The 16,572-nt window shown below is 33.6% G+C and overlaps 1 protein-coding gene across 8 annotated transcripts in view; it reads left to right on the plus strand.

Moving 5' to 3' along the window:
• Positions 1-16,572, plus strand: part of FBXW7 (F-box and WD repeat domain containing 7) — a 145,154-nt gene that overhangs the window by 110,245 nt on the left and 18,337 nt on the right. For 7 of the 8 annotated variants that reach the window (XM_037496688.2, XM_037496696.2, XM_037496693.2 and 4 more), the window contains 2 exons: positions 6,971-7,053; positions 9,973-10,114. In XM_037496688.2, the coding sequence (XP_037352585.1) occupies positions 6,971-7,053; positions 9,973-10,114 (225 nt within the window). Of the gene's footprint in view, positions 1-4,116; positions 4,538-6,970; positions 7,054-9,972; positions 10,115-16,572 lie in introns of those variants that run through there. The other variant, XM_037496698.2, reaches the window with a different exon arrangement.

The following is a 16,572-nucleotide window of genomic DNA, read 5'->3' on the forward strand; positions in this document are numbered from 1 at the left end:
TTTTAGTGCTAAACTTCAGGCTTCCTGCTATTAATTTTTTAGGATTTTTTTTTTACTTCTTGGTCTTTAGCTCTTTTCTCAAAAATTATTGGTCATAATTTGAGAAATTAATTACAGAATTTTAAATATTCCTTAAAGTGATAGGTTATTTTAATGCTACAAGATTGATAAGCCACATCTATAAAGAATTTTCTCAAGTCAAGGAAATATATTTGAACATCACAAACAACAACAGTAATTATGACATTGGGTGAACAAAGTAGAAGAGTGAACAGAGTTTCAGGAACTATGTTGAGGGAAAATTGATTTCATTCTTTCTTCATAGTAAGTTTTTTCTCCCATGGGTCATATTTGCTATTATATTTTTCTTGAAATCAACCTTATTTTTTATAGTGGGAAAAGGTTTATTGAGCAATACTATTACCTGTTTGGATTAGGGAAAACATAGATGTTGAGCATACATGCTACTTTAGTTGGTAATACCTGATTGGGCAGCAGCTTCCAACTTACTTCCAGAAAGCTGTGACAGTGGGTTATTGAGATTTCAAAAAGTTTGTTTCTGCCTCAGCATGCTTGGCATTCCTCTCTTTGATGTTGAAATTTTGAAATGTCTCTAATCTAAATTCTGTGCTCAGGGCAAGATAGCTAACTGGTAGGTGGTCTTCCTAGTGTTATACCAGGAGTAAGGAAAGCTGTCATGATAATAATAAAGAAAAGCAATGACATAAGAATGTAAATACATTCTCTACTATTAAACAATGGAAATAATTTTGAAATCTTAGCAAGATAGTGAAAAAAGCCAATAGTATTCATTGTATCAACTAATTATAATGAGTGACTTTTTAGCACTATATATAATATGTACTTATGCTTTAGAAAAATGACACCTTGATTGCTACTATTTGCTTGTATGACCAGTTAAAAATTATTATTATGTATTTTTCTACCTTTAGGAATCGATAGTGGGGAGGGGGAGTTGTGTAAAAATAATGCAATGAGGTGTGATAAGTGTAATAATGGAAGAACTATATTTAAAAATAATGAAGTGCGTTTCATGGTGAGGAAAATACTCTTATTAATTTTGCCATCCTCTGGTGCATACCCACCTGAAGATACATGAGTCATTGAAGTCTGTTTCACTGTTTTTTATTTGCTCACTGTTTATATGTAGATGAGTTGTTTCTGCTCATAACCCACAACTTGCCCTTCTAAAAACTAGTTATCCTTACCAGTTACTCAAAAAGAGCTATTTTTCTCCTCATCCATTCTTCTCACGCACCTACTCAGTGGCCTCGTGATGAAATGAGCATGGGCTCTGAGTTAACAGGTCATATTCCAGGATCTCGTTGCTAGGCCTCCACTTCCTCACAGATTTTCTTTAAGACTTATAGGTTGTCAGTCTGCACAAGAGATAATTTTTCTGTAGATTGGGAAAGTTTATTGCAGAGTTGAAATTACATGCAGATTTCGTTTCCTATGGTAAACATATCTTTAACACGTTGACATATTCTAAAAATTTGGGTGATACACTTATTTTTTTGCTATAAAGTGTTGCTAGCCTTCTTTTCAGCTAACTTGCTAGTTGACATTCTAGCATAAAGCTTAAGATGGTTGGGTTTTTTTGTTTTGTTTTGTAAAATAACATACATTGTGGACAGATCACAGGTGTAAAATCGATCCACCACAGAGATAAGACAGGTAGGTAGATGTAGAGATACTCAAAAAGACTTCATATCATGCTACTGGAAAACTCAAGTCCCTGAATTTTAAACATTCCATATTTTAGCAAAGAGTCCCAGAAATAGGAATGTGAGGATGGTTTTGTTTGCCTTGTTTGTATATAGATTATAGTAAAAGTAATTAGTAGATCCTAGTTTTCATAAATAGTACTTCTGGGACTTTTGCAAATTGTTCACTTTTATTTGATTAATTTGAAATCTAGTTAGAGACTTGGTTGACTAGGTTTGCTTGGCAAATTCTTCATAGTTCAATTAATATTACAAATAAGATTAGGGAGAAATGTTTAAATATTTGGAAAAATAAAGTAGTCATGAGTACTTACACATTCTCACTTAAGGGACACTAATGAAAATCATTACCAAGTGGGAAACCTGGTAGGTAGGCGGCAGGGGGTGGAAGAAAGTCTTCTCAATGTGTATTTTCTGTATATCATTTTGATTTTTCAACCATTTTTTTGCCTATTTAAAAGTAAAACAATACTTCTACCTACATAGAAACATGCCTTTGTGGGGGGGTCACATTTTTCTGTATGTAAGTAATTTCATGGCCATATGTAGGAACTTACCACAAGAATGTTCCTTTGAATATGCAAAACTGATTTTTTTTCTTTAGATATCCTAGGTTTTGAGATAGTGCCCCTGGTTTATTAAATAAAATTGGTCCTCAACTAAGTAGAGTTAATTTGAAAATGTTAATCCAATGAGAGTGAGGGCCAGGATGTGCTGGCAGTGGGAGCACAGGTGGGCCTTGTGTCCCTTGTCAAGCCAGTTGACACTGACAAACCAAAGAGAAAATTTCAAGTATTTTAAAATTAATTAATTAGTTTATTTAAACATCCCAGAAATAGGGATAGGAGCACCTTTTTTATTTAATAATTCTTCTTTCTCCAAACCTCTAATAAAATGATTTATGGTCCATTCCTAACAGTTTGATTTTTTAAATTTTTTGGGGGTAAGAGTAGAGATATTGAAAAGGAACTTTCCTTTGAAATAAGTCAGTTACTTATTTAGGAAACATGTACATATGGTTTCTGAGAGTACAAATTAATTTAAGAGGCAGGTTTTTTTTTTTTTTTTAAAAAAAGATAATAGACTAGAATATAATTTCCAGGCGAAAACCCAACTTGTACATGTTCATAAAATTTTAGTTTGTATTATTTCATTTGTTTTGAAATTCTGTATACTGACAATGTCAGTTACAAAGATATACTTTTTTTAAACTATGATACTACTTTGTGTAATATTTCAAATTATTTTTTCCTAATGAAAGTCATTTATTACCATAGCAGAGTATTAAAATGTATTTAAGTCCAAATAGTGTTTCTTTTTTTCTGAAGAAACTTTCTAAGTACTTTAACTATAGGCACACAGTTTACTTGTAATAAGAATGTTAATGGGGAGGGTAGGAGTTAATTAACTAGATCCTTAATAATGGGCCTTTCTAGTCCAAGGAATCTTATAATTGCCTCCAAAGCTAGTTGTTGTAGCAAGTTACAAGATGAAATAACCAGATTTGTATAGTAGTTATTCTAAGAAAAAGGTTGCCTTCAGGCAAACTTTGGTGCTTTACTATTATGTCAAATGCCTTTTTAATGATAAGCAATCACATTGTCAAAATAATTTTGGTGATAGAATTCCAGTGCCTCCTGTTCACTGCAGATGAAATTAATAGATAAGGCTAAGGACTCCAGTGAGCAGTTTTGCTCCCTGTGGAGAAAGGATCTTCTGGCCAAACTTTACATGCTTAGGTGGTACTAGTTTGCTAATTTATCAAAGATAGCCTCATAATTGCCAAGGATTAATGAAGTATTTGGAAATTTTCTTGAAAACTATGTTTCAGACTGAAAGGGAATGCTTAGGGAATGTTTTTATTTAATCTTAATGTAAGAAATATCCACATTGAAATATAATTTATTATATAATTTCTACAAATGCTGTATGCCCCAGACTAGTTTACTTTAGTGTAAATCCGCCCCAAAGAATATTAAATTTCTCCCTTTGGGATTGCCCATTTTGTGCCATCCAAGCTACTTGACAAACCTGATCAGTCTGTGCCAGGACTGCAATAGGGTTACGGTGAAAATAGCCTGCTTTGCTTGGGAAGACAGAATGGAAATATAGTCCCATTTTCAAAATGTTTCTGCAAGGACTTATTTGTGGAAGTGATGCTTGCCATGTAAAACTCTTCAAAATGCAGGTTTTACAAAATGCAAAAATCATCCCCTGAAAGTTTGAAAGGGGCGAGGGGGCTGTCGTGTGGGGGCGGTCTCTCTGCGCCCACACCCTCCCTCTGCTCGGTGCGTGGTGTGCTTACGGGCTCCCCGGAGCGGATCACCATATAATTGATGTGCAGTCTGCATTGCTGAATCCTGGACTGCACCATTCTGTGTTCAAGGGAAGATGTAATCTGATCCCTCTGCTGCTGAGGGAGGAATCTGTTCAGTCAAGGCTTTGACAGGGCAGAGTCTCCTCCAATAATCTTCTCCCTTCTCTCTCATTATTCCCTCGAGTTCTCCTCAGCCAAGCTGCATGTATGTATGTGCGTCCCGAGGAGCGGTTTGATACTGAGCTGCATTTGCCTTTACTGTGGAGTTTTGTTGCCGGTTCTGCTCCCTAATCTTCCTTTTCTGACGTGCCTGAGCATGTCCACATTAGAATCTGTGACATACCTACCTGAAAAAGGTTTATATTGTCAGCGACTGCCAAGCAGCCGGACACACGGGGGCACAGAATCACTGAAGGGGAAAAATACAGAAAATATGGGTTTCTACGGCACACTAAAAATGATTTTTTACAAAGTAAGTAATCTGTTTTCTTCCCGTGTTGTATGATTGTGTGTGTGTGTGTGTGCCTGCCTGAGGAGGAAAATCTGTATCATCAGAGATGGCTGCAGTATCCTCTAATTTTGGTGGGTGGCTGGATGTCTGGTATTCTGTTTTATATCGCGAATGTAAGCAAATAATGGAAAGACAGGGTGAGCTGTAAAAAGCTATAAATTTGAAACAAAGTGGCTATTTTAATCTGAGAATTTTTCACTAAAAATATATTCAGACTTTAGAAATGTGGCTCCGTTAAACGCTGACCTGGAAATACTCTACCCTTAGTTGGCTTTTAGGGAACATTTTGCTTTAATTTTTCCATATATTTTTTATATATATCTATATTTTCTTTTTCCTGTAGTTGATGCTCATGAAGTGTAGAATTGCTGAGACGTTTAGCATGTATATTTAAAGAGGTCATATTTACTTTCTGCGCCCCTAAAAAAAAATGCAGGATTAAATTTTGCTTCTAAAGTCAGTATTTTCCGTAAAAAATATAATTTTTGAAAGACTTGTATAGTCATACAGAAAGTGCTTTATTTTATAAAATGGTCTAACGAAAAAATCTTTTCTCAGTAGTGTCCTTTATGTATTTTGGGCATTTTTATTCATTGAAAGGTTTCTAAGATAGAAATAAAGTTTGCTTTTAGTGGCAAATGGCATTTGCACCAGTGTATTTACAAGGTATCCAGGGAAGTTCTGAAAGCCAGTATTATAAACTTAATTAGAATGGATATTGAAGTTTCTCATAATAATTTCAAAGATAAGAATCTGTGGAAGTTACTAAAAAACTAGATTTGTTAGGTATTCTGTACTGACTGACCTTACTGATGGGTACATTTGTGTATTATGTGTTACGTGTGTGTCTGTAATTTATATTACAGCCACATGCAAGCACGTGGCTACCTGTGTATTACAGTTTTTATATTTATTTTTGTTTTTTTTTTATTATTTGGAGAGGGAAAACAATGGTTTTTGAGAGGAATGACTTTAAAACAATGTGATGAGTACAGAAACTTCTGAAGGTTTGAAATAAGACCAGTTCTGCTTCTTTCCAGTAGGTGTTTCATGAACTAAGGTAGAAATTGTGGATGAGCTTGTTCCCTGACCCTTAGCCCCTACTGTCTTAGAGGATCATCCCTATAATGGAAGACTTTCTTCATAATAATAAAAACCGTCTTTATTATCCACAGTGAGGGTTAAATAGGTTTTTAGAATATTTTGTGTTGTCTTTAGTAGTAATAGAATAACACTGTATGCTATGATATTCCCATGTGAGGCACCTGGTAAGATTAAAAAAAGCTGCTTGCAAAGTAAGGGTTTTCACCTGATAAACATGAGCATAGCTATGTCTCACTATGTGATTCCCCCAGGAATTTTCGGCAAGACAGCCGTTAATTAGGAGACACAAATCTGAGAAGGATTGTTGAAATAGAAAAAGTTTAATATTACCATATCTTATTATCTGGTTTTATAATTCAATGTCCTCAATTAACTGATAGTAAAATACTAAAAAAAAAAAAAAAATTCCATATTGACGTTGACAAAATGCAACTCTGAATATATTTACAGTGTAACATATAACAATGAAATTCTTTAAAACTATAGAAGTTGGGTATTCCTTACAAATATTCATAACTCATTGTTTTAAAATCATTTGATGGTGGTTGTTGCTTTGTAAGTAAGAGTATTTTTTCCAGAGCATCTGTCAGTAAAGTTAGATACTGTGTAATATCAATTGATGGCTTCTCAAACCACCCCCCCAACCTTTATTACTTTATCTCCAGATTTCTCTCTTATTAATGGATTTACTTTTTTAATATCCTCTTGGCCCATATTCATTGGTTTATGCCTTACTAGGATTACTTTTCAAGATAATTTTATTTATATTCTCTTCTTTACCCTTTTGTAATAGTGTGTTTTTAAAAATCAGTTCATGTTACCTCTGTTACTTCCGTTCTGATTTTGAAATTTGTTGTTTATCTTAAAATATGTTTTTAAGGAAAGTGAAAATCAGTAAGAAAAGCCTGTTAATTATGGGTTTTTTTTTCTGTGTGGATTAACATTACTCTTCCCCTTGTGATGGTTCTTAAACTGGAAAATGGGTAAAGTGTCTTACCCTCAAGGAATATATTCAATAGATATCAATATTTGAATCACTGCACACTGTTCTTCTGGATAAAATATTAGGTGGGGAAATTCACCTTTCCAATCCTGTTCGGGGTAAAACAAAGTGGAACTAATAGAAGAAACTATAGAACATTTGTTTGCTGTATTAATGGACTATGCCCAATTAACATTATAGGCATGTGAAAACTTGAGTTTTCAAATATTAAAATGCTAATGTTAAGATTTGATAATTGGACAGGTGATTTAAGAAAACAAACATATCTTATTTGTTTTACCTTATAGATGAAAAGAAAGTTGGACCATGGTTCTGAGGTCCGCTCTTTTTCTTTGGGAAAGAAACCATGCAAAGTCTCAGAATATACAAGGTAATTTTATGTATAATAATTGATTCTCTCGTGATTCTCATGTTTCTTTATAGAAGCGATGATTCTGAAAGCATTCCCTTCAGTTTATTCTCAGAATTATAATGTCACTGGCACTGTTTACTGTTTAACCCATTTTGAGAGCACTGAAAATTGGGAAATCCAGCATTTTAAATAAGAGAAGGAGGACTACCCCAATAGCTTTAATTTCTGTTGTTAACATTGAAGTAAGACACAAACAGAAGTTTTCTTACGAACAAAATTTGTAAATCACAATTTTTAAGGAACTCTCAAAAGTAAATCCTAAAATATGAATATGAGCAAATGTATCTTGTTACTATAGCAACAGCTGTTCTAGGATGGCTATTAATATATGCAAAAGTGAAGATAACATTTATTATCAGTGAAATAAGCCTCTCAGTTACTAACTAAATCTTATTTCATGAAATTACTATGTTAGAAATCCTCTTTTTTTTTTTTTCCCCCCTTGGTAGGTCTTATGTTTTGAGCACATACATTTCTACACTCGTAGAATAGTTTCCATAACAACTAAATACAATTGTAGTCTTGTTTCCTGATTCATTCCATCATTTTTGGATTTTGCATCAGTCTAAAACTTTTCTCACTATCATGCTAATTAGGCTAATGTAAGCACACTATCTATTACCCAGCCAATTAAAAATGGCTTTGGATGTCATTTGGAATGTGGTTATTTTAAAATTTAAATGACAAAAGTATCTTAAAAGCTTTCTGATCTTTTTTGCATGATTGTCATTTCTTCAAATAACCTGATTGAACATTAGCTATAGAAACCATAAGAACTTCATGATATTTGTTCTTCCCCACAAATATTTTGATTTAGTTAATTTTATTCTATAAGCTGCATTAAAATTGACATTGTTCAGACATAAGTTTTTTTGATTGAACATTATTACAGATAATATCTTTTTTTCCCCCCTTTCAGGAAAACAGTTTATGTTTTTGTTTCATTTAGTTGTTGAAAATATTTCTTGTAAATGCTCTCCTGTGAAATTTAGAAATCTTAATAATCAGAATGACTTTATATACAAAACTTGAAGATGATGCAGTGAAAGATGAAGTTATCTTTCAGTTATTCAAAAAATGCTTTTTGTATGATTTACCCATGTTAACTGTCCACCTTCCTTTTTAACCCATTGCCTTTTGACAATTTCACAGTGTTTCGGCACTTCCACCAGAGGGTGTGGAGTGATAGAGAGACAGTCAAAATGTTCATTTTGTTTTTGCTTTTTTCTGCTAGTCTTGATAAAGTATTTCTTGGATGAGAAAGTTGAGCTTCACTGTTAAAAATGTGACTTTTAAAATTTTGGCCTTCTATTAATTAATATGACTGATACTAGGATAAAAATATTAAGTTGTTCAATACTTTTTAAGGCAGCTTATAGATGAACACTGAATTTTTACTACAGAACGTATTTTTATAAAAATTTGTCCTTATGCAATCACTTTTTATATTGAGTAAGCACTTGAAAAAGGCAAAAGTTTACATTTAGCATTTTAATACATAATATTACTAAAGCAAACCAAACAGCATATTGATTTTCATGTCTTCTTGGGAGACTTCATATTTGATATTTTGAAATTTTTTTTTTACATTTTCTAATGAGCTGAAACTATGATAATTCCCCCTTCATTTTATCTTGGAATTTTATTTCCATCAATTGTTTCATTTTGGGGAAGGAGAAAATAGCACTTACCTTTGATAATTTCAGAGAAGGAAAAATAGATTTGAGTATTGAATGTTAGAGATTGTCTTATGTATAGAAGATTTAAGCAGTGGTAGATGAGATTTTTTTCTGCAAAATAAGGTAATTTCAATACTTTTTAGCAATATAATCAGATAGAAAATAGATAGAAAAGAATTGTAGGAGTTGTTTTATTAGTTATTTGATCAAAGTTTGATATTAAACTACTAGGGTACAATTTGTCTGTTCTTTGGATTTAAAACACTATCACAGCTATTTTTAACTGAATCTTCCTGTTCTTTTTTTTTTTTTTGCAAATATCTCTAAACTTAAATAATTTAATTAGGTATTAAAATTAGAAAGTAAAGCTTACTATATTGATGATATAGTTATAACTACACATATCAGCTATTAACCAGATATTTTTAGAAGCGTCAGATGGTATTAGAGCTAGATCATCTAACTTGCTTCCTCACCAGTGACAGAATCGAATTTTCAGGTTTTTTTTTTTTTAAACTGTCTTAGTTTCAATTATTGGATACAAGTGTTCAGATGATTTAATTATGTATATAATGAGTTCTTAATACTTACCTATTTTGAGTAAATACATTTCTAATCAAGGCTTACTTTTTTGTTATATTATTTAGACTAAGCTTTATAAATAATAATAGAAAATTGGAGAGAAGTAGATGACTATTGTAAATAATTTAGAAGGCATCTGGGGTGAACTTAAGGAACACTGTGACTAGTGAAATGTCTAAAACATTTGAACATATTACTGCTACATGTGAATATTTAAAAACATTAATAAGTCTCATGTGCCTTTTTATAAAGGAAATTTAATCTTGTATTTAATTATGCCATTGAAGACCAGTAATAAGTAATAAGAGAATTGGGACCTGTGTCTTCAACAGAAATATTTTAACATTATTTATGTGTATCAGCAACTTAGAGTTTTGCCATAGAGATTCTGTCATTCGCAAGCAGTGAGCATTGCTGGGACAGTAACAGGTGGTTATGTAGGCGGGAGGAAACTTACTCTAAGAATAGCAGAATAGGTTTTGTGTATCCTTGTTCTCTGAGAATAAGCAAATTAAAAAAAAATTAGATTTTGAAATATACCAAATTATCATTCTTATTAGAGTTCACTAATCCTTAATAAATATCTCTCTTTGCTTTCATTCTTGTCTTTTTGTAGTACTACTGGGCTTGTACCATGTTCAGCAACACCAACAACTTTCGGAGACCTGAGGGCAGCCAATGGCCAAGGGCAGCAGCGGCGCAGAATTACATCTGTCCAACCACCTACAGGCCTCCAGGAATGGCTGAAAATGTTTCAGGTGACATGTCTAAACATAGTACTTGAGATGCTTCACTTAATTGTTGCAAAAAATAAGGGGTTATTCAGCATGAGAATTAATAAAGTACTGTTACATGCTACTCTGTGGATGAACCTTCACAACGTCATGCTAAGGGAAAGAAGCCAGGTGTATACCATGAAATGAACTGCCCAGAACAGGGAAATCCACAGGCAGAAAGTAGATTGCTGATTGCTAGGCGATGAGGGGAGGGGAGATTGGGACTGATTGCTAATAGGTATAGGGTTTCTTTTTGGAATGATGGCAATGCCCTGGAATTGGATAGGGTGGCTTGGGAACCATTGAAGTAAACACTTAAAATGGTGCCTTTTATGTTATATGAAGTATATCTCAATAAAAAATACTATTAAAAGAAAGGGAACTCATTTTAATTTTTAGGTGTATTAATCAAGAGAGTCAGTCTAATGCTTATATAAATGAGCATTCACATTTTTTATTGCTTTTTAGGTAATAAGACCTTCCTTTTCTCCTTTGTGTTTGGATTTCTGGGGATACTGAATACTTGGTTCTAAACTACATTTCTTTTGGAAGCTAAGCATTTCAGGGTAATAGAAGAACTCTGCCTATTAGTCACTGGTGGTAACTTAACCATTACCATTACCCTAGTAGCCTTTTAACAGTCACTGCATCATCTTTTCATCAGTGCTTTGTGTGTGTATGACCTATTCTGCTCAAATACCTATTACTATGTTTTATTAGCATTTAAAGTCTTTGAACGTATCCTGAGGAGACTGGCTACAACCAAACTTTGAATGTTATGAATTTTATAAGTCATGATAGTGGTATTAAATTGATTAATCTCTTCTTCCAGTGAAATAATGCATATAAATCAAGTATTTAGCAAAATAGTTGGCATGAATTAAATATTCACTTATTCTTTGCAAATAACAAATAATATAAATTATGTAAAGTGACGGTATCGCTGATAATAGCCACCATACTAATATGAACTGCATTTCCTTACCTCTGGATGCTTACATGGTGGTATTATATGAATGCATATGGGAATAATGGTGGGAAAAAGAAGATATTTTACTGACTTCGTGAATATTTCAGGTTTCTAAGATATCCATTTATGTTAAGTCCTAATAAATACCTGGACAAAAACCAAATAAATGCCCCAGATTTTTCCTTCTGTAGCTAGAAAACTCACTTGCAGCAATAATAGTTTTAAATAGGTTTTAAAAATTGTTTCCTGCTCTTCTGGTAATTTCTAAGAAATTAGGATAGCCTTTTTCCAGTTGGAAACAGAAAGGCTAGAGCCGTGGTTCTCCACAGGGGGTGGATTTTCCCTTGGTTGCAACTTTTTTGGTGGTTTTAGCTTAGGGGGTAGGAGGGCAGGACACTCCTGGCATCTAGTGGGTAGAGGCAATATAAAAGCCCCCAACAACAGTAAATGCTGGGATTGAGAATCTCTGGATTAGAGGAATGAAAGTCATATTTTCTTCTTATAGTGTTATGAACCACCACAATTGCAAAGAATGTTTTTTCCATTTTCATAGTCATTTGTTAATTAAACTTAGCTTTCCCTAAGGATTGTTCCACCTTCTCAGGTCTTCTACCTGAGACTTACGAGTTAACTTATTTTTTCCTATGCATGCCATCAGAATTGAATTTTTTTTTCTTACCTTTTAAAAAGAAATGTATCCATCATTAACATGAAAATAAAATTCAGACATTGATACAGTTGCAAAGAACTAATTTAAAGATTTTTATCATCTCTAGTGAAGCCAAGGAGTGGGACTCGGTCTGCTGCATGCTTGCACGCAGGTGACATGAGTTGCACAGACTCAAGAACAGGAGATGCCGACTCCCTGTTATTTTTATAAGAAAATAGCAGCATGATTAAAAAAAATTCACACTGTTAGAATAATTTTGTCATCATTGTAGACTGCCTCCAAAATGTTCATTGTGTAGGAAAAGCTCTATTTCTTATCAGAAGGCAGACCAAAGTAAGCTTATTTTGTATGTTTTATGGGCCCATTTTTTTACAATGCTTTGTGCTTAACAAAGTATTCTTTGCTCACGGTTGAGCTATTGCCCCAATTTTAAGAGAACTCTCAAACTTTGGTCTGTAGGTGGGGGCATTTGTACTTTTTTTCTCACAGGGGTGTTTAAGGGAGCCCTTTGTACAACATTGCTTGTTTAGCTAGCTCAGACCTTTCTTGATGAAATGTGCATGTTACCACAGATTGTATTTCATTGAATCTGAGCTGCATCCCAACTTTAGAAATGCTAATTGTAAAAGCAACTGTTTCTTAAAATTAATGAGATCGAATAAACTAAAGAATGCTACGTTAGCTTTTGTTTGGGAAAGATCCACTTGATTGCTTTTCATATGAGAAGTAGATACAGTGAAGAAAACTTGTTTTTACTTAATAGGAGTTACAGAATTATCCATGCAGGGGGTAGTATTATATATATTTTTTCAGATAAATACGCTGTAGCAAAGAAATCTACTAGCAGCAAAAGGTCAACTAGGCAGGTAGATCAGGACCTTAATCCTTTGAATGCCATGTTTGTCTCTGACACACCCTCTTTGCTGTATACTGCCCATTATTTTCATGGCTGGTGCTAAAATAACTAGAAATGAATCACTTGCCTAAAGGCTTGCAATGCTTTAATGCCTAACTTGTAGAGAGATATAATTTCATAGTAAAGTGGGGGAGTCATGAGTTAACCTACGTGGTATAGTTGCGGAATAATTAAACTGGCATGATTTCTGCAGCTCTACTGTGGGGGCCTTTAATGATGACTTTTCGGTTACATAACAAGCAAAGTGGGAGAGCTGGTCTCCTTACTGTTGTGCTATTGCTCCTAAGGCAGTGATATAGCATTGTTTTGGTCCAGCTCCATCTATTCTGACGATGTGCTCTGTACTCAATTTATAAATTGAATGAAAACAAATGATACAGCATTTTGGATAAAGGGAAATTGAAACAGAATGCCACTGCAAAATAGAAGTGCAAATTAAAAGCAAAGCCAAAAAAAAAAACCAAAAAACAAAAAACCCAGCAACTGATACTACTCGGATTTTCATTAGTTGCTGTTTCTGAGTTTTTTGGGCAGTCAGGTTGATACTTCAAATTGTTAATTTTGTGAGAGAGGATCCATTGGTTTTTTGTTTATATTTTGTATTTGGGTACTAATATATGGTTTTTTCCACTTAAAAATTTTAGACTAGGTAAATACAGCAATAACCTAATATTCTCTTACCTTGAATTTATGTTCAGAGGTATCTTGATTTAATGAGAAGCACTTGTGACTTAAAGGAAAATCTCTTAGTACAAATTCTGGCCCTGCCTCTTAATAATTGGGTAATTCTGTTGATATTATGTAACCATTCTTGCCTTCAGTATCATGCTCAGTAAAGTAGATACAAGTTATATCTAAAATAGATATTACTAAAAAGTTGTCAGAAGGGTGAAGACATGCAAATTGCTTAAAGTTGTTCTTGGACATATAATCTAATGCAAATAAATGTTAGTTTCCTTTCTTGATCAAGAAATAGCCTTTGTGAACCTCAGTTTGTTCAGGCCTAAAACAGTGCTATAAACACTAGCTTCATACAAATGTTTTTAGCTTAACAGTATTATTTTAATCAAAGCATATTTGTATTTCATTAACTGAATATACTTTGAAAATATCTTATACTCAAAATATTTTAAATGATGAAATAGAATATATTTGTTTTGAAATTTTAAGTTAAAAGTGGAGTAAAACCTGCCCTATTAAAGAATTCGAACTAGTCTCTTGGTAACACTTTAATTGTACATGTTGTCTAGCTTATTATATTGAGATCTTATTTGCTAGTCAACAAAATATTAAAGCAGGATAGTGCCAAAAAAAAAGTGAACTCGGCATTACATTGCTATTGTATTTGAAAAAGAATGATCAAGAAACCTTGTGTATGGAAGAGTTGAAAAAAGTAGAATCAAGCTGATTCTTGATTTCTTCAGAAAGCAAAACCAGTTTCATTTGTTTGAGTCATATTTTGATGTAAATTGACCATAACAGTTAGAATTCATCCACCGTGGAGTGAAGGATGGTCAAATACTCCAGTCCCAGGCCTGTTCAAACAAACTGGGTTTGAACAGTCTGGAGGCACTAGAGAAGTGAGTTATTTACCACATGAAATGCAGGTACAGTATTGCGCAGTCATAAAATAGACATCTAAATGGGATGGTCAGTATCATCTAGTAACCACTGCCAGTTCATTATTTGTCCCCCTCAATACTGGCTATTTATCTAAACATAAAATGTTTTCAACCTCACCTTCATCACTGAATCAGACTCTATGTTAAGTTGCAGGCCTCTGAGACTCATGCATTCCTCAGCCTGCCTTTGGGAACCACCAAACCCCTCATTATATAGGTGGGGTCTCAGACTCAGACTAATTAGGGGACTTCCATGCAGTTCCAAGTGATTTTACTGGTAAAACCTACGTCCCTTATTACACAGTTCGGTGCTCCTACTCTTCATTACTACCTGTATTTTCTAATTACCTGAAATAAAATACAAGATCCATGGGGAATTTTCAACTTTCTGTTTTGTCCACAAATTAGATTTTGTTTGTCTTCATCCTTCTGAACTTGTAACGTTTTCCTGTCTCCTTCAATATATTCCCATAGAACATTACAAAACAAAAAACAAAAAAAACAACAACAAAGAACAGAAATCATTATTAATCAGAATTATCCAACATTTTGTAAACTAAAGCCTACAAAGGTTAAATTGTAAGCTAATTAGTGGCAGTATCTCCTCCAAAAGTTGGATTTTCTGTCCCCCATTCAGTGCTCTTTCTACTTTTCCTCATTAAATGTTAGTGTGGATTGTTTTTGTTTTAATATAGTCATTAACTACAGGTTTTCAAGTTAATGCACATTTCCCTTATTGCTAGATTCTGCATGTATATTAAATTAGGCAAAGCATGGAAGTCCTAGCGATACTGTGAAAATGCAAAATACAAACATTCTAGAGAGTTTTGAGATGGCATTGGCACATTAGTTTCTGGTGCTTTATCAATTCATTCATTTATGGGCATATAATTGGTGTTATAAAGTGGTAGACCCTACTTTGGATCTGGGGTACAATCATGAATAAAACAGATAAATTGTTTTTGTAGAACTTACATTCCAGTCTAGAAGGTAATGGGGTTGGTGGGATGGGAACTGGTTTGTAATTTAGAAAGGTTGTCCAGGATGGTCACAGAGAAGGAAGTAGCCCGATGGGTATCTCGGAGAGGTTTCAGAAAATAGCAAGGGAAAAGGCCCTGAAGCAGAGCAGGCGTGCTATGTTTGAGGCATAGGCTGGCACAGAAGAATGAGGGGGAAAAACCTTGCAGGCAGGCCAACTAAAGACTTTGGTATTTACTTTGAGTAAAATGGGAAGCCACTGGAGGGTTTCAGCAGTATTAACTCTACTTTGTGGAGCACAGCATGAGGAGGGCAAAGCAGGAAGCTGGGCAGCCAAGGAAGAGGTAATAACTTAGACCATGTAGTAATGGTGAGAGTCTGACTATATTTATATGTAGTAATGGTGAGAGTCCCTAGAATTCACTGATGAACCTGAACCAACTGACATGAGGGTGGCAGGGAGTTGGGGACTCCAATGTTTTTGCCTGAGCAGCTAATAGAGTTGAGTTACATTTTACTGAAGTAAGGAGAACTATGGATGTACATATTTGGAGAAAAGTCATGAATATGTTATATTTCTATTACATATCCAAGAATACATGTTGAGTAAGCAATTTTATATGAAGGTCTGGAGTTCAGGGAGGAAATTTAGGCTAAAAAAAAGGTTCCATTGGTGGAACCTTCTAAGGGATGTGATTTAAATGATTAGGCTAACTGGGCTGGCTGTATACGACCAGTGGGAACAGTCTCATTTACTATGAGGATTATAGCTTACTTTACTAATCTTTGTCAGTGGTGTACTTTTCGGTAAAATATCACAAAGTAACATCTGCTAAATGTATATATAATCAAATCAAAATATAATTTAAATTTTATTTGACTTGTTAAATGTTTAAAACAGTGAAAATATTGTTTAAAGTCAGATGCATTTTGCTGTATAGGCATAATTTTTGTCATAGACTTTATCTTAAATATATAGAAATTTCTAGCAGTTTCCGACATTTACCTGAGATCTAGATTAGTTATTTATCTTCTATTCTGGCTTCTTTCATTCCACATCTCATCCCCTAAAATCCTTGATAAAACATATTTTTTCCCTCTTTTGGCAGTGGTGATAGTGGTTTTTATTCTCTTTTAAAAAAATACATTAAAAAGACAAAACATTAAACATGTATAGTATTTAAGTCCATATTCATAGCAATTATAAATATAATTAATATATGTACAGTATATAGAATAATAATATATTGAACTTTTTTTTTAACTGCCTTTTTACTATGGATT

This window comes from Talpa occidentalis, unplaced genomic scaffold (assembly GCF_014898055.3).
Source record: "Talpa occidentalis isolate TD23 unplaced genomic scaffold, MPIMG_talOcc4v2.1 talOcc4.8, whole genome shotgun sequence".
Classification (NCBI taxonomy): Eukaryota; Metazoa; Chordata; class Mammalia; order Eulipotyphla; family Talpidae; genus Talpa; species Talpa occidentalis.